Below are 18217 nucleotides of genomic sequence, written 5' to 3'. Positions count from 1 at the left end.
GAAATAACACGTTTCAATCAAGTAACCCAAAGAAATAAGACTTTCACTTCCCATCATGCTTTGCAAAGGGGCTGAATTCGACGAGTAAATGTTTAAATAAAGTGCAATTTGATGCATTTTTAACAAGATGATAATTGAGAGACTTTTTAATGCTTAATGTTTTGTTATGTTGGTATTTTAAAGTTTGTGTTATGATAGTGTTTTTGGAGGTTACCATTGGGTGAAGTGTAGAGCATGAGGACCTACTGCTAACTATTAAAGTTGTTTTTAATAATAAAAAACTACTCTGGGCATGCCATGGATGTAACAAAACCATCTTCTGGCTAGCCAATAAAATCTTGTAAAAGGTTTTGTAAGTGCACTCTAAAGCTATTCTTTGAATTAATGTAATTAAATCATGGCATTAAATGGCTTTCTTTCAGCATTAAGCACTTTTGTTAGGCTAACCTAAATAAATTAGTTGGTCCAAAACATTGCAAATGAGTTGGGCTGACACTATTAAATGAAGCTGTGCCTAACCATAGTAAATAAGTTCAATCAACCTCAATAAATTAAGTTGGCCCAGCGTAAGTACATTCAATTGGAATGACAGAATTACATAATGCTGAAATAAAGCAAGTTAATCATGTGGAAATACATTCCATGATTTTTTTATGTTCATTCAAAGAGTTGTTTTTTTGAGTGTATAAAACAATAAACAATGCAGTTCATGACCCCTTTAAAATAAAATGAAAACGGAAAATATTGCAGAAAAAATTGAGTCACACATTAAACGATGCCAGACTCTTTATTGAGCGCCTGAGACCCGTCTGAGCTGGAATCAGGCCTTTTTCAGTATTAGTGTCTCCTGGATGCGGCGGGTAAAAATATCTGCGATCAACATATTTTGATTACTGAAGTGGAACATTCCAGAAATTCCCTTCCGCAAACTCACAAGGATGAACAATTCTGGAGCGTTTTACAGGACACAGTCGCCCGATGACAAACAAACTGTGTTCGGCCACAGAGTCCCGGGAGACGTTTATTAGCTGCAGGAGTTTCGTTGCAATATCCAACAGTTTAAGTTCAATAATTGTTTTACAGTCACTCGTTACGCTGAGATGATTTGTACCCCTGACGGCTTTAAGGGCTGCAGATCACTCACCATATTTGGTATGGTCTATGAGTTTTGTGGTTTGTTCTCACATGATCTTTTCAACACTGTTCTGTCTGCTGGAAATAACCCGAGCTCGGTTTGGAGGAAAACATGTATGTGTTTGTCCCTGTGTTGTTCTGTACGAGTGCTGGAGCAGGAATGTCAAACTCTGTCCTCATCATGGAGTGTTATTGCGCTTTTGCAGCTCAGATCGTGATGAGCTGTTTGTGTGCGACACATTGCTCGTTCATCGCCGGGCTGGTTTCAGATCTTTCAGATCAGTTTAACAGGCCCTTAATGTTCATTACCAGGCAAAGGTTTGCTTAAGTGTGTGAAATTATGCCTATGCGTGAGTGTGTATAATTACTGTATATACACTAGCGTTCAAAAGTTGTAATGTTTTTAAAAAAAATTGTCTCAAAGCTGCATTTGTTTGATCAAAAATACAGTAAAAATAGTGAAATATTTGACCATTTAAAGTACCATTTAAATGTAATTTATGAATTTTCATCATCATTACTCCACACTCTAAAAAATGCTGGGTTAAAAATAACCCAATTTGGGTTGAAAATGGGCTAACCCAGCGATTGGGTTGTTTTAAGCAAACATTTAACCCAGCATTTTTTTTGAGTGTAGCCCAGCAATTGGGTTGTTTTAACCCAGCGGTTGGGTTAAATGTTTGCTTAAAACAACCCAATCGCTGGGTTAAAACAACCCAATTGATGGGTTAGTCCATTTTCAACCCAACTTGGGTTGTTTTTAACCCAGCATTTTTTAGAGTGATATCGCATCTTCCACAAGCAGCACGACTGTTTTCAACACTGATAATAAGAACCATTATTAATAGTAATAGTTATAATTGATTATTCAGAAGCAAATCAGCATATTAGAATGATTTCTGAAGGATCATGTGACACTAAAAAAGTTTGGTTGAAAATGGACTAACCCAGCAATTGGGTTGTTTTAACCCAGTGAATGGGTCGTTTCAACCCAGTGGTTGGGTTAAATGTTTGCTTAAAACAATCCAATCGCTGGGTTAAAACAACCCAATTGCATTTTTTAGAGTGATATCACATCTTCCACAGGCAGCACGACTGTTTTCAACACTGATAATAAGAACCATTATTAATAGTAATAGTTATAATTGATCATTCAGAAGCAAATCAGCATATTAGAATGATTTCTGAAGGATCATGTGACACTGAAGACGTGGACATTCCATTTTAAAAGCAGTTGGGTTAACTGTTTGCTTAAATCAACCTAATCGCTGGGTTAGTCCATTTTCAACCCAACTTGGGTTATTTTTAACCCAGCATTTTTTAGAGTGTAGCCCAGCAATTGGGTTGTTTTAACCCAGCAATTGGGTTGTTTTAACCCAGTGAATGGGTCGTTTTAACCCAGCAGTTGGGTTAAATGTTTGCTTAAAACAACCCAATTGCTGGGTTAGTCCATTTTCAACCCAACTTGGGTTATTTTTAACCCAGCATTTTTCAGAGTGTACATTTACATAGAACAGTTATTTGAAATTGTAATAATATTTCACAGTTTTTACTGTATTTTTGATCAAATAAATTCAGCCTTGGTGAGCAGACCCACAACTTTTGACCGGTAGTGAATATAATGATACACACTCGTACTGTACAAAGACATTGAGTGTCAGATTCAGGCTTTCTCAGCTCTAAACATGCGTCTTCCTCTGGTTCTTCACATTGGTTCCCAGTATACTGTAATTGTGAGATTGAGAGGCTGTGTGTGTCTTTCCAAAACATGTCATTTGGCTCCTGCTGACACACACACACACACACATTCTCTCGCGACAGACACACTAATGTGCATGTGTGCCATAATCGCAGTGGTGACAGATCTGGGATGTTCTGAGTTTTTGGGACTGTCACAAATCTGTGACAACACGACAGTTTATCACATACTTCCTTATGTTTGTCTGAACAGTCCTAGTCTTCTCCCCTTTTGCATCTCCTCAAAACATGTCAATGCTGCAGTTGGGACGTCAATGACATCAAACATCGGTTCTCGTGTCTCATAAACATCTGATGTCAGATCTGACGTGACCCATTTAAAGGTGCAATATTAGATTGAAGTGTTGTAGCTGACAGAAGAAGACTGGGAACATTATGCACATGTTGTATGGACCGACTTTATGATGCTTTCAGGGTTTTTTTTCTCCTAATTGGAACTTGACAGATGTAATGGAATGGTGTGGAATAATATTATTTTGTGTTGTTAACAGGGTTTTGCTTTAAGTGTTCTGAGTGATTGTTATAGGCGGTCCAATGTAAGTCAATGCAAGTCATTATATAAAAACACTACGATTGGACCCACTTTATATTAGGTGGCCTTAACTACTATGTATAACATTTTAATTAATCATTTGATACAATGCACTTATTGCGTACATACATGTTTTTACATTGTACTTACATTTAAAAAAAAATACCTGCATGTAATTATATCTGTAATTAATTTCTGTAGTTACATTTGTAATACACAGTTGACCCTTCCCTTACACCTAACCCTACTCTTAAACTTACCCATACCACCACACCTGTCCCTAACCCTACCCTTAAACTTACCCATACCACCACACCTGTCCATAACCCTACTCTTAAACTTACCCATACCACCACACCTGTCCCTAACCCTACCCTTAAACTTACTCATACCACCACACCTGTCCCTAACCCTACTCTTAAACTTACCCATACCACCACACCTGTCCCTAACCCTACCCTTAAACTTACCCATACCACCACACCTGTCCCTAACCCTACTCTTAAACTTACCCATACCACCACACCTGTCCCTAACCCTACTCTTAAACTTACCCATACCACCACACCTGTCCCTAACCCTACTCTTAAACTTACCCATACCACCACACCTGTCCCTAACCCTACTCTTAAACTTACCCATACCACCACACCTGTCCCTAACCCTACTCTTAAACTTACCCATACCACCACACCTGTCCCTAACCCTACTCTTAAACTTACCCATACCACCACACCTGTCCCTAACCCTACCCTTAAACTTACCCATACCACCACACCTGTCCCTAACCCTACTCTTAAACTTACCCATACCACCACACCTGTCCCTAACCCTACTCTTAAACTTACCCATACCACCACACCTGTCCCTAACCCTACTCTTAAACTTACCCATACCACCACACCTGTCCCTAACCCTACTCTTAAACTTACCCATACCACCACACCTGTCCCTAACCCTACTCTTAAACTTACCCATACCACCACACCTGTCCCTAACCCTACTCTTAAACTTACCCATACCACACCTGTCCCTAACCCTACTCTTAAACTTACCCACACCACCACACCTGTCCCTAACCCTACTCTTAAACTTACCCATACCACCACACCTGTCCCTAACCCTACTCTTAAACTTACACATACCACCACACCACACCTGTCCCTAACCCTACTCTTAAACTTACCCATACCACCACACCTGTCCCTAACCCTACTCTTAAACTTACCCATACCACCACACCTGTCCCTAACCACACCTGTCCCTAACCCTACTCTTAAACTTACCCATACCACCACACCTGTCCCTAACCCTACTCTTAAACTTACCCATACCACCACACCTGTCCCTAACCCTACTCTTAAACTTACCCATACCACCACACCTGTCCCTAACCCTACTCTTAAACTTACCCATACCACCACACCACACCTGTCCCTAACCCTACTCTTAAACTTACCCATACCACCACACCTGTCCCTAACCACACCTGTCCCTAACCCTACTCTTAAACTTACCCATACCACCACACCTGTCCCTAACTCTACTCTTAAACTTACCCATACCACCACACCTGTCCCTAACCCTACCCTTAAACTTACCCATACCACCACACCTGTCCCTAACCCTACTCTTAAACTTACCCATACCACCACACCTGTCCCTAACCCTACTCTTAAACTTACCCATACCACCACACCTGTCCCTAACCCTACTCTTAAACTTACCCATACCACACCTGTCCCTAACCCTACTCTTAAACTTACCCACACCACCACACCTGTCCCTAACCCTACTCTTAAACTTACCCATACCACCACACCTGTCCCTAACCCTACTCTTAAACTTACCCACACCACCACACCTGTCCCTAACCCTACCCTTAAACTTACCCATACCACCACACCTGTCCCTAACCCTACTCTTAAACTTACCCATACCACCACACCTGTCCCTAACCCTACTCTTAAACTTACCCATACCACCACACCTGTCCCTAACCCTACTCTTAAACGTACCCATACCACCACACCTGTCCCTAACCCTACTCTTAAACTTACCCATACCACACCTGTCCCTAACCCTACTCTTAAACTTACCCATACCACACCTGTCCCTAACCCTACTCTTAAACTTACCCATACCACCACACCTGTCCCTAACCCTACTCTTAAACTTACCCATACCACCAAACCTGTCCCTAACCCTACTCTTAAACTTACCCATACCACCACACCTGTCCCTAACCCTACTCTTAAACTTACCCATACCACCACACCTGTTCCTAACCCTACTCTTAAACTTACCCACACCACCACACCTGTCCCTAACCCTACTCTTAAACTTACCCATACCACCACACCTGTCCCTAACCCTACTCTTAAACTTACCCATACCACCACACCTGTCCCTAACCCTACTCTTAAACTTACCCATACCACCACACCTGTCCCTAACCCTACTCTTAAACTTACCCACACCACCACACCTGTCCCTAACCCTACTCTTAAACTTACCCATACCACCACACCTGTCCCTAACCCTACTCTTAAACTTACCCATACCACCACACCTGTCCTTAACCCTACCCGTATCCCACCTTAATATCAGCAAAAGTGTTTTGCAATACAATATGAACACAGTAAGTACATTGTACTTTTTGATATAAGTACATAGTAGTTAAGTAGTAGTTAATATAAAGTGTTCAAAAGTTCAAACCGTTCAAAAGTTTGGAATAATTCCGATTTTTTAAAAAGAAATAAGTATTTACTGCTCACCAAGGTTGCATTTATTTGATCAAAAATACAGTAAAAATAGTGAAATATTATACAAATTTATAATAGCTGTTTTCTATGTGAATAGATAGTAAACTGTAATTTATTTCTGTGATCAAAGCTGAATTTATCATCATTACTCCAGTCTTCAGTGTCACATGATCCTTCACAAATCATTCTAATTTGCTGCTTAATTATTATTGGTGCTCAATTATTAACAACGATTCTTATTATTATGAGTGTGTATGTTTTGTGAAAACAGTGATACATTTTTGTAATTTATTTAGCACAAACCATGCAAAATACTGACTGCAATTTAGGGTTTAACGTTTGTTCAAATAGTCATAGTGACATTTGCTTTAGCAAACATAGTATAGTTCTTATTTCTCTGTAAAACCGCATCCTTCCATCTTAAAAATATATCTAAATATATGCTCTCAATGCAAAATGATGAACAGTTAGTTAATGCGTTCATGACCTCAAGGCTAGATTATTGTAATGCTCTACTGGGTGGTTGCCCTGCTCGCTTAATAAACAAACTCCAGCTGGTCCAAAACACAGCAGCTCCAGTTCTTACTAGAGGAAGTGTGACCACATTAGCCCGGTTCTGTCAACACTGCACTGGCTTCCTATTAAACATTGCATACATTTTAAAATCTTGCTTATTACTTACAAAGCACAACAGTAAATGGTTTAGCTATTAAAAGAACACGCTGACTTTTTGGGACTTTAGCTTATTCGCCGTATCCCCAGAGTTAGATAAGTCCATACACACCATTCTCTTCTCCGTGCCATAACTTTGTCTGACACACACACTGCTAGCCTAGTTTAGCACAAAGACTGGAGGTAAATGGCTCCAGCTAGCCTAGCTTAGCACAAAGACTGGAGGTAAATGGCTCCAGCTAGCCTACTGCTCAATAAGTGACAAAATAACGCCAATATTTTCCTATTTACATGTTGTGATGTGTTTAGTTACATCGTGTACTAAGGCCGCATTCCAGGCAACCCATGTTTTTCCAAACTTCTACCCGTGAAAGTGCACTGGACTTCCCACCCGTGAACTCGTACTAGATCGATGTACTCCCAGTTACGAGCTCTGACGTCGTATAGCCCGCGAAACAACGATGACAGGCCTATACGGATGCAGTGTTTATGAAACAAATAACGTTAAATAAAAGGTATAACAGCTTCTCTTGCCGCATGCGACGTTTTTTCTCCTCCGTTTCCCTCAAATAAGCAAGTAAGCACCTTTGGCGATAGAAGTGATTGTAAATGAGCATAAGCCCCATAGGGTCCGCCATGCTTTGTTTACATCTAGCGCTATCACAATTCCTTGACTTGTCAGGCAGTTTGGCGTGACTTTGCCTGGAACGCTACAAAGTCGTGAGTGGTGGTTTGAAGTTGTAGCTTAGGGGCTCAAAAACCTGGCTGGAATGCAGCATTAGACTAACGGAACATGAAAAGTTGTGATTTTCTAGGCTGATATGGCCAGAGCCGTTGAAAATCAGAGTTACGACACTCCCATAGACCTCCATAGGAACTGAGGAATGCGGATGTAAAGCAGTTCATGGAGCGACCAATAGTTCCAAACAACCAATAGTTCCAGCATTGAACCCCATTCATTTCAGTGCATCTCAAGCACACTCGCTGACAAATTGATGAAATTACTGCACATTTTGAGATTTTATGGCATTAGTTGACCTCTCAGGGATATTAATAGAAGTGGTATTTTATGAAGCGCGAGATACACTCACCGAAAGGATTATTAGGAACACCTGTTCAATTTCTCATTAATGCAATTATCTAATCAACCAATCACATGGCAGTTGCTTCAATGCATTTAGGGGTGTGGTCCTGGTCAAGACAATCTCCTGAACTCGGTTGGGAGTCCTGTCTCCTGTCGGAATGGGAAAGAAAGGTGATTTAAGCTATTTTGAGCGTGGCATGTTTGTTGGTGCCAGACCGAGTATTTCACAATCTGCTCAGTTACTGGGATTTTCACGCACAACCATTTCTAGGGTTTACAAAGAATGGTGTGAAAAGGGAAAAACATCCAGTATGCGGCAGTCCTGTGGGAGAAAATGCCTTGTTGATGCTAGAGGTCAGAGGAGAATGGGCCGACTGATTCAAGCTGAGCAACTTTGACTGAAATAACCACTCGTTACAACCGAGGTCTGCAGCAAAGCATTTGTGAAGCCACAACACACACAACCTTGAGGCGGATGGGCTACAACAGCAGAAGACCCCACCGGGTACCACTCATCTCCACTACAAATAGGAAAAAGAGGCTACAATTTGCACGAGCTCACCAAAATTGGACAGTTAAAGACTGGAAAAAAGTTTGCCTGGTCTGCTGAGTCTCGATTTCTGTTGAGACATTCAGATGGTAGAGTCAGAATTTGGCGTAAACAGAATGAGAACATGGATCCATCATGCCTTGTTACCACTGTGCAGGCTGGTGGTGGTGGTGTAATGGTGTGGGGGATGTTTTCTTGGCACACTTTAGGCCCCTTAGTGCCAATTGGGCATCGTTTAAATGCCACGGCCTACCTGAGCATTGTTTCTGACCATGTCCATCCCTTTATGACCACCATGTCCCCATCCTCTGATGGCTACTTCCAGCAGGATAATGCACCGTCACAAAGCTCCAATCGTTTCAAATTGGTTTCTTGAACATGACAATGAGTTCACTGAACTAAAATGGCCCCCACAGTCACCAGATCTCAACCCAATAGAGCATCTTTGGGATGTGGTGGAACGGGAGCTTCGAGCCCTGGATGTGCATCCCACAAATCTCCATCAACTGCAAGATGCTCTCCTATCAATATGGGCCAACATTTCTAAAGAATGCTTTCAGCACCTTGTTGAATCAATGCCACGTAGAATTAAGGCAGTTCTGAAGGCGAAAGGGGGTCAAACACAGTATTAGTGTGTGTTCCTAATAATCCTTTAGGTGAGTGTAGTTAATGTTTATTGTTATAGACCGTTAGACTCTAAATGCAGTTAGATAACATGAGCAACACTGCAACAGCTCCTATATCCAGATGCTATTGGTCATATTTCAACAGTTTTTAGTCTCTCTGATCTTTCCAATGCGTTTCTATGAAGTAGGAATAACGTATAGCGCATATGAATAATGAATATGAATAAAGCCTGGATAAAAAGAGATGAATTCAATTGGTTGCCCTGTTTTTTTAAACACTATTTAAAACTTCTTTCTTAAATTCTGTATATGCTAGAATCATTCATTTATATTCACCTGTTGTGTTTGAGTATCATAAAATAACATTCGGACATTAACAACATTTTATAAAATAAATAACCAGTAGATGGCGGAAGAGGAGCACTTATTGGCTCAGCCATTTTTTCTCTTTTCTTGAATGCATTTTTATAGATTATCAAATCACTATTATAACATTAAAATATCTATTTTTGTTGCTTTATTTGTACTTAAGTGTTAAATATACAGGCTAATTGTCGGGAAAATCACAAAGTCTCATGAAACACAAAAACATCTGACTAAACTACACAACCAATCTTTATTTAAATCGTCTCTGTGCTTTGTTTGTTGTGATGAGAAGATTTTTAGATAATGGGACGATTCGTGTAAAACGTAAACTTGCACTAAAATTCATTCAGCGTTTTGAGACTGTATAAAACTTGTTTTGATCGATATCGATTCTCACTCCTGGTAAATTAAACCTATGACTGGTCGTTATTTTCTACAGAAATGCCCGTGATTGGCTTTAACACTCAACGCTGTAAAATCAGTCAGATCAAATTTGACCAGATCACTCAAAAAAACATGAATAAACATTATCTCTCCCCAGAATAAAATGCTACTGTAAAGCCCAGTCGAAGTCAATGCACATATTGTGTTAATACTGCACTTGTGGTACGGTACAAAGTTCCTTGATTATTACGCAGGAATGAGAGTATAGTTCCTAGACATATCGGCCTTCCGTCAGCCTTAGTACACAATGTAACTATACACATCACAACATGTTAATAGGAAAATGTTGGCGTTATTTTGTCAATTATTGAGCAGTAGGCTAGCTGGAGCCATTCACCTCCAGTATTTGTGCTAAGCTAGGTTAGCGGTGTGTGCATCAGACAGAGTTATGGCACGGAGATGAGAATGGTGTGTATGGACTTATCTAACTCTGGGGGATACGGTGAATAAGTCACAAAAAGTCGCCGTGTTCCTTTAACGCATTATACTCCATCACGTCTATTGCGATCTCAAAATTCTGGCCAGTTGATAATACCTAGAATATCAAAATCAACTGCTGATCCTTTTCCTATTTAAGAATGCATGAACTGATAAAGTGTATACACTCTAAAAAGTTGGGTTGAAAATAGACTGACCAATCAATTGGGTTGTTTTGACCCAGCGGTTGGGTTAAATGTTTGCTTAAAACAACTCAATCGCTGGGTTAAAACAACCCAATTGATGGGTTAGTCCATTTTCAACCCAACTTGGGTTATTTTTAACCCAGCATTATTTAGAATGTACCTAAGTCACTTTGGATTAAAGTGTCTGCCACACGCATGGATGTAAATATAACACACAAGGTCTTGATGCAGAATAAGAAATTTATTTCATAACAGTTACAAAGAACAAAATATTTAAAAGCATTTTTATCTTACATAAGCTGTACAGAGATGGCATGTGTTTGACTCTAAATGATTCCGGAGTAGATGCTAGAAGTATTAAATAGAAAACTGAAAAAAAAAAAAGAAAAAAAAGACAATTAAAATCGATGGAAAAATATGAAATATTCCATTTATCTACTGTACAAAAACAACGTGAAAATGGAATCCGCTCTATCGTACCCTGATGCATCGCTTAGGCCTCTTGCGCATTTAAAAAGTATTTTACAAAAGAATCCGATGGCTAAAGTCTTGGCCTCTTTGGTTCCATAATTCGGTATAATACATTTGAACAGAATTCTGTTGCTTTTATAAAAATAACTTTTCTTTTTTTTTTTTTCAATGGCAGGTTATCTTCTTCTTCTTCTTCTTTACTAATAATGCAACTTCAGTGCAAACGTCGTAACAACCATCCGCTCAGAGAAGGAAGCGAAAGTTTACATTTCAAGTATTGAAAACAGTTCATAACAAGTATCTAGTGTGGGTCATCCGGTGTGGGTCACTACTATACATTGCATAGCTTGTGCGGCACTTATTTCAGAAGAATTGTGAACCACTTGGTACCTTCGAAGGCAAGTGCTTTATATTGTGCATTTACGAAGTGCTATGCATGAGATCGCTTTTAGTCTTCGGCTCCCGAGACATAACAAGACACATGCATCATGATTTATGAATGGACCTCGTGTCTGTCGAGCAACCCAGCGGACGGACGCTCTGGAATGGATTGGTTGTCACTCATTGTGGGAAGTGCTGGCGTTGTTTTGAGAAGATGGTCAGTGCTTTTCGATTCAGTTCTGGGCCGGAACGTGGATATAAATGTCTCCTCCGTCTTTCAGTTTGTTCCATTTTTTTTCCAAGAGAGCTAAAGACGTTCATCCCATCGCTTGGATGTGAAAGCTGAGAGTATCGTACAAACCTGTAGAAAGGAACTAAATCACTCGATGGTTAAAGAACATAAATATATGTACAAAGATGCGTGGAAGAGTTGGGGTGTGTGTTTGAATGTGTCATTATCGAGATTTCGCTCATCTCTACGCATGATGTTTAGCTGAAATGGGACCGCGCCTTAAAGGGTTAATTCGCTCAAAAATGATAATTTACCCATCCTATATGACTTTCATCTTTCAGCCGAACACAATCGGAGTCAACCTGGCTCTTCTAAGCTTTATAATGGGAGTCCCATTGTTTGAAGCCCAAAAAAGTGCATCCCTCCATCATAAAAGTGCTCCATACGGCTCCAGGGGTTAATAAATGTTAAAATGGCCAACTTTACAGCTGAAAAAAACATGTTTACAATCTGGGACAAATTGTGGTTTTGGTCTATACGGCTAATTTTGCTCTTCATGACGACTCTGAGGGGGGTGAATTATTTTATAACTCATTCGTTTACATTATATTAAGCCTTAAAGTTCTGCATAATTAAGGGCGTGGCCACTTTGAGTGACGTGGACTTCGGCTACTTCCAGCCGCTGAACTTGCCATGATTGTGTTTTTTTGTGGATTATTTCATGCAATTATCAAATAATATGGCTTGCTGTGTGATTCATTCCTAACAGGCCATTCAAGATGTCTCCATTTTTCCCGGTGAGTGAAATTCCGATATAAATGTATTAATTTATTTTAAATAATTGATTTATTATTTATAATTTTATTTAAAACTCCAGAATCTGACAGGCTGAAACCATAGACTGCATAAAGCGTTGTCGTATAATGTTAACGCCTGCATTTCATAAATAGCGTAACATTTACTAACACAGTCTATATTGGACGTGTTTTGATTGTTGATATGTCCTCAGAAATATGCTACCCGTGCTGGCAAAATGAGTCGCAATGAGCAAAAAATGACATAAAAACAAAAATGAGCAAAAACAATACACCTGTCACTAGAGTCAGCAAAGTCAATTTTGAGAACAATCGCAATTTCTGAAGATCAAATATTTATATAATATAATAGCACCAAATTTGACACACACCAAGTCAACGCCAAATATCCATAGGAAAAAATATATATACAAAGGAAAGGTACTCCTCTCTGAAAATATACAAATAAAGACACTTTTAGATGCTTAATTGCTATTTGGAGCATTGGGATCGCTTGACGAGGGCTTCGAAAAACTCAAAATCGACATTTTTCACTTGGGGTGGTTAAATTGGTGCTGGGTGGGAGTGAGGTTTATGGGGGTGAGTGTAACGGAGGCCAGCTAGTAGTCGCTGTGCGAGTAAACCCCACTCCCTTGATCTAAAGAGACACTCTACAAGGTAAAAAGGTTCTATATGGCACCAAAAATGGTTCTTGGCTCGTAATCATAGGGGAACCGTTTTTAGTGCTATATAGCACCAATTTTGGTGCTTCAGTGGTTCTTCAGCGGCTCTTCAGAGGTTCTTCACCGGTTCTTTGACTAAGGTGCTATATAGCACCTCTGAAGAACCGCTGAAGAACCACTGAAGCACCAAAATTGGTGCTATATAGCACTAAAAACGGTTCCCCTATGCTTACGAGCCAAGAACCATTTTTGGTGCCATATAGAACCTTTTTTTTTAGAGTGTAGCAACTGGCGGTAGACATTGTAGCCTTTAGCCTCCTTGTTAGAGCGTCCAACTCTCATGCAGGCGGACCCGGGTTCGAGTCCCGCTTGGAGCAGGTAGTCGAACGGGGGGGTTGAAATGGTGCCGAATGGGAGTGAGGTTTAGGGGGGGTAAGTGTAACAGAGGCCAGCTAGTAGTTGCTGTGCGAGTAAACCTCACTCCTCTGGTCTCAAGAGACTCTCTAGCGACTGACACTAGAGGTTGCAGCCTTTAGCCTCCTTGTTAGAGCATCCGACTTTCACGCAGCGGACCCGGGTTCGAGTCCCACTTGGAGCAGGCGGTTCGAACAGGAGGGGTTACAAGGGCGGGGTTTCAGCAACCAGGCACCTCAGCTCCACCCACGTCCCGCCTCTTTTGCCCATTTTTGGTTATCCGGGAGTGACGCGCTGCCAAGATGGCGACGGCCGGCTCCGCCCACTTTGGGCTTCAAAAACGCTCTTCAGAAACCTACGGGTGACGTCACGGACACTACGTCCATTGCTTTATACAGTATATGGTCCTGCGTCATGCGTCGGGTCAGAGGTCACTCTTCCAGCGGAACTAGACTCCGATACCGGAAGCCAGTTTATCGTAATAAATATGGAAATTTTCCAACAAAAACGTAAGGCTTCCCTTCAGAAGGCCTTTATTTTTGAACAGAACTGATGATTTTTATGATGGAGGGATGCACTTTTTTTGGCCTTCAAAATCTCAACCCCCATTAAAACGTTTGGAAGAGCCAGGATATGTTTTAATATAACTCCGATTGCGTTTGGCTGAAAGAAGAGTCATTTACACTTAGAATGGGATAACTTGGGTGAAGTAACCCTTTAAGTCATAAATATTACTTTCTTACTATGATATTTTTAGTAGCTTTTGGAATATTTTCAGGTCCGTGTTTTCTCAAGCGCAGCCGCACTCCTCGACGATCATGTTGGGCACGTCCCGTTTAACGATGTTATATTCGTCGTCGAAGTACAGCATGGACATGGTGCTGAGTTTGGTCGGGATGCAGCAGGAGTTCATGGATCCCGGACTCATTCCCCGCATGCGGTATTGGTTCACCACGGCGGTGTGGAAGGACGAAGCCGATCCGGGAACCCCGGCCATGTAGGCGGGACAGTTCCCTTCGCAATAATTCCCAAAGTACCCCGACGGGGCGATGATCCAGTCGTTCCATCCGATGAGGCGGAAGTCGATGTAAAACTGTTGGCGGCAACACAAGCTATTGCTTCCGTCGCATTCTAGGCCTCGCTTGCGGATGCGGTGCTTGTTGTCCGATGCTCGCGCTTGCACCACCATGAAGGGACGGTGAGATTCATCGGCCGTGTTGACCAAAACGGGCACGATGCCCATCTTGTCGCACCCCTCGCACCGAACATCCAGGTTCTGCCGGCGATCGCCCTTGGAGAAGACCATCTGCACGGCGTCCGTCAGCGGAAACGTGTGCCAGCCGCTGCGTTTAAGATCCACGCGCTTCTCCACCAAGTTCCACTTGCTCCCCACACCCGGCTCCTGCGAGTAAACCTTGACCGTGATCTTCCTCCGGGAACCCTTCTCCAGAACATTCGGCAGGAGTTTGAAGTACAACCACAGGTTGGCCTGGGACACGTGCAGGTTCTGGTTGCCCTCGTTGGAGATCACAAAAAACAGGCTGGTCTTGGAGGTCAGCGACGCGTCTGTGGGATCAAGAGAGGAGAGAAGAAGTTACTCGACTGAACCTGGTGAACCGAACGCCTATAGGATAAATGCTGCCTTCAAGTGCTATCGGAATTATCGTAAATACGAGTTTCCTAGGTAAAAATTGCACATGAACGCCCTCAGATGTCGTGTTTACCACTGGGAAGTTCGGAAATCATTTTGATACCCCAATTCCCGAGATGGGCGTGTCATAAGCTTTAAACATGATGGCGGAGAGAACTAGACTGCTGTGCAGGTGTGGTTTTATTGTTTTTTTTTCCAAAACAGCTAGGTCGTCTTCTCTTGACATTAAAGGGTTAGTTTACCCAAAAATGAAAATTCTGTCATTAATTCCTCCCCCTCATGTTGTTCGACACCCGTCAGACCTCTGTTCATATTCGGAACACAAATGAAGATATTTTAGTGTAAAGCTGATGCTGAGAAAGGCTTCAGATAGGCCTCCATTGGCATTCAGTACATTTACACTCACAAGACCCATAAAAGGCACTCAAAACGTCGTTACAAAGTCTATCTCACCACAGTGGCTCTACAATAATTTTACGATGCGACGACAATAGTTTTTGTGCGAAAAAAAAAATCTAAATAACGCCTTTATCCAACTTGTTCTTGTCGCATGCGCGAGAATATGACGTAGATCCGGCGTTCAGACACATGACCCAGAAGCGATTTGTTTACGAGCAGAGGAAGACGCGCGTGTCTAAGCTGTTGAATTCTACATTGATCGTGCTTTAGGTCTCGGCGTAGTTCTCAAAATGGGGCTTAAGTGTGCATTTCATGGATTCCCGAACGCAGGCGCTGCGTCATATTCTCGCGCATGCGTCGTGGAGACACACACGGAAGACAAGAACAAGTTGGATAAAGGTGTTATTTAGATTTTTTTTTGCGCACAAAAACTATTGTCGTCGCATCGTAAAGTTATTGTAGAGCCACTGTGGTGAGATGGACTTTGTAACGACGTTTTAAGTGCCTTTTATGGGTCTTGTGAGTGTAAATGTACTGAATGCCAATGGAGGCCTATCTGAAGCCTTTCTCAGCCATCAGCTTTACACTAAAATATCTTCATTTGTGTTCCGAAGATGAACGGAGATCTTACGGGTGTCGAACGACATGAGGGTGAGTAATTAATGACAGAATCTTCATTTTTGGGTGAACTAACCCTTTAATGTAGTACATATTTACATGCAAGAATAATCATATGAAGCGTATTGTATGTTTGGTACACAGCGAAAATAGCCTGCATTTGACTGAAATGACAGAATCAGCAGAAAGCGGACTATCTGGAATGTTTATATGGTTGTCAGTGCATGGGACACTACATATGATGTTGGTTTTAATAAGATTTTCCCAATAAATAGGCAAGAATAACCTGGTGTCCACCATGATTCCTGTTCACTCCGACAACAAAGCACTTGAATGCTACAAGCTCGTAATCACGACTTCTAAAGTGGGAAATAGGACATTTCCGATAGCACGTGAAGGCAGCAAAAGACTCGGGACATTAGCATTCACAGAGGCCGGCCCATCTCTAATGCCTCCCAAAGCGGGACGGTTCGCTCTCATGAGATTCTCATTACTGTACATTTATCAAATACCTTCATATTTCATTATTCTCTTCACATCACGGTAATGAGAACATGGGGGGAATATGGGTCTCATTTACGATATAATAGAATTATAGAATTGTCACAATAATGTCACTGTAATTTTTCCTCATTTTGAGCAAAATATAATCTTTTTTTATTATTTTGTTTTATAAATAGGCTCTTTCATGAGATTCATAATTTTAGATGAAAAAATTAATTAGCATAAATGTATCAAACATACTGCTAGTATATAATAAAAGTAATATGTATAATACAAAATCACATATGCTATCATAATGTAAAGTCATTAAAATAATGTCACAATGCATATATTTTTATGATCTTTGTGTAAAATATAATTTCTTAAGTCTCATTTTAGGGTAAAATATGACCCGCTCATGTTCTTGAAAGCGCTCATTATACAAATTATATTTTATTAAATTCAGTAGAAATTAAAGGCAGAACAAAACTATGATGTATAAACACCTTGCCATTTAAATAATGCAATTTAATAATGAGAATGAGAATAAGTGCCAAAATGCAAAAATAATAATAATAATAATAATTGGTCCAATTTTGTGTAAAATATAATAGATATTTGTGCAAAAAAAAAAAAATGGTATTATTACCCAAACAAAAACACTACTATGATGTATAAATACTTTGCAATTTAAAGAAGAAAAACAAAAATGGCACAATGAAGAAATCATTTCCGTCCTATTATTAAGCTTCAATTTGTGCAGAATATAATACATCTTTGTGCCTCATCTTATTTTTCTGTCTAATTTTAGGGTAAAATATGACCAGGCTTTGATCTCAATTGGTTTCATTTGAAACATTTTATTTTATTAAAACTTAAATTAAACTTAATCAGTTTAATATTGATCATGAGAATAAATGTCACAATGCAACAAAAAATAATAATAATAAAATAAATGTAAAAAAAAAAAAAATCCTATAAATATGCTTCATTTTGTGCAGAATATAATAGATATTGTGTTTAATTCGATAAAATATGACCCAAACAAAAACACTACTATGATGTATAAATACTTTTCCATTTAAATAATGCAATTTAATAATAATGATAATAAGAATAAATGTCACAATACAAAAAAAAAAAATGTTTTTGAACGCTTCTTTTTGTGCAGAATATAATAAATATTATAATAAATAAAAAAAGATTTCAGTAATAATAATGATAATAATAATATTATAAATAAGCTTAATTTTGTGTATAATACATCTTTGTGCATTATCTAGTTTTTATGTCTGATTTTATTGTAAAATATGACCAGGACTTTTTCTTAATACTTTTAAATAATGCAATTTAATAATGAGAATGAGAATAAATATCACAAATAATAATAATAATAATGATAATAATAATTGGTCCTATAAATAAGCTTAATTTTGTGCAGAATATAATAGATATTGTGTTTATTTCTGATTGTAGAGTAAAAAATGACCCAAACAAAAATAATTACTTTTCCATTTAAATAATGCAATTTTATAAT

General features: G+C 39.8%; 1 protein-coding gene across 1 annotated transcript in view; it reads right to left on the bottom strand.

Moving 5' to 3' along the window:
- Nucleotides 1–13403: 13403 nt before the first annotated feature.
- LOC307142827 (inhibin beta B chain) overlaps nucleotides 13404–18217 on the bottom strand; it is a 20711-nt gene continuing 15897 nt past the window's right edge. Inside the window, exon 2 of the mRNA XM_079843951.1 lies at nucleotides 13404–15095. Coding sequence (XP_079700077.1) covers nucleotides 14320–15095 — 776 coding nt within the window. The 3' untranslated portion in view covers nucleotides 13404–14319. The remainder of the gene's footprint in view (nucleotides 15096–18217) is intronic.

The sequence above is a fragment of the Gobio gobio genome, assembly GCF_949357685.1.
Source record: "Gobio gobio genome assembly, chromosome: 19".
Classification (NCBI taxonomy): domain Eukaryota; kingdom Metazoa; phylum Chordata; class Actinopteri; order Cypriniformes; family Gobionidae; genus Gobio; species Gobio gobio.
This window is presented reverse-complemented; position numbering and strand designations above follow the sequence as displayed.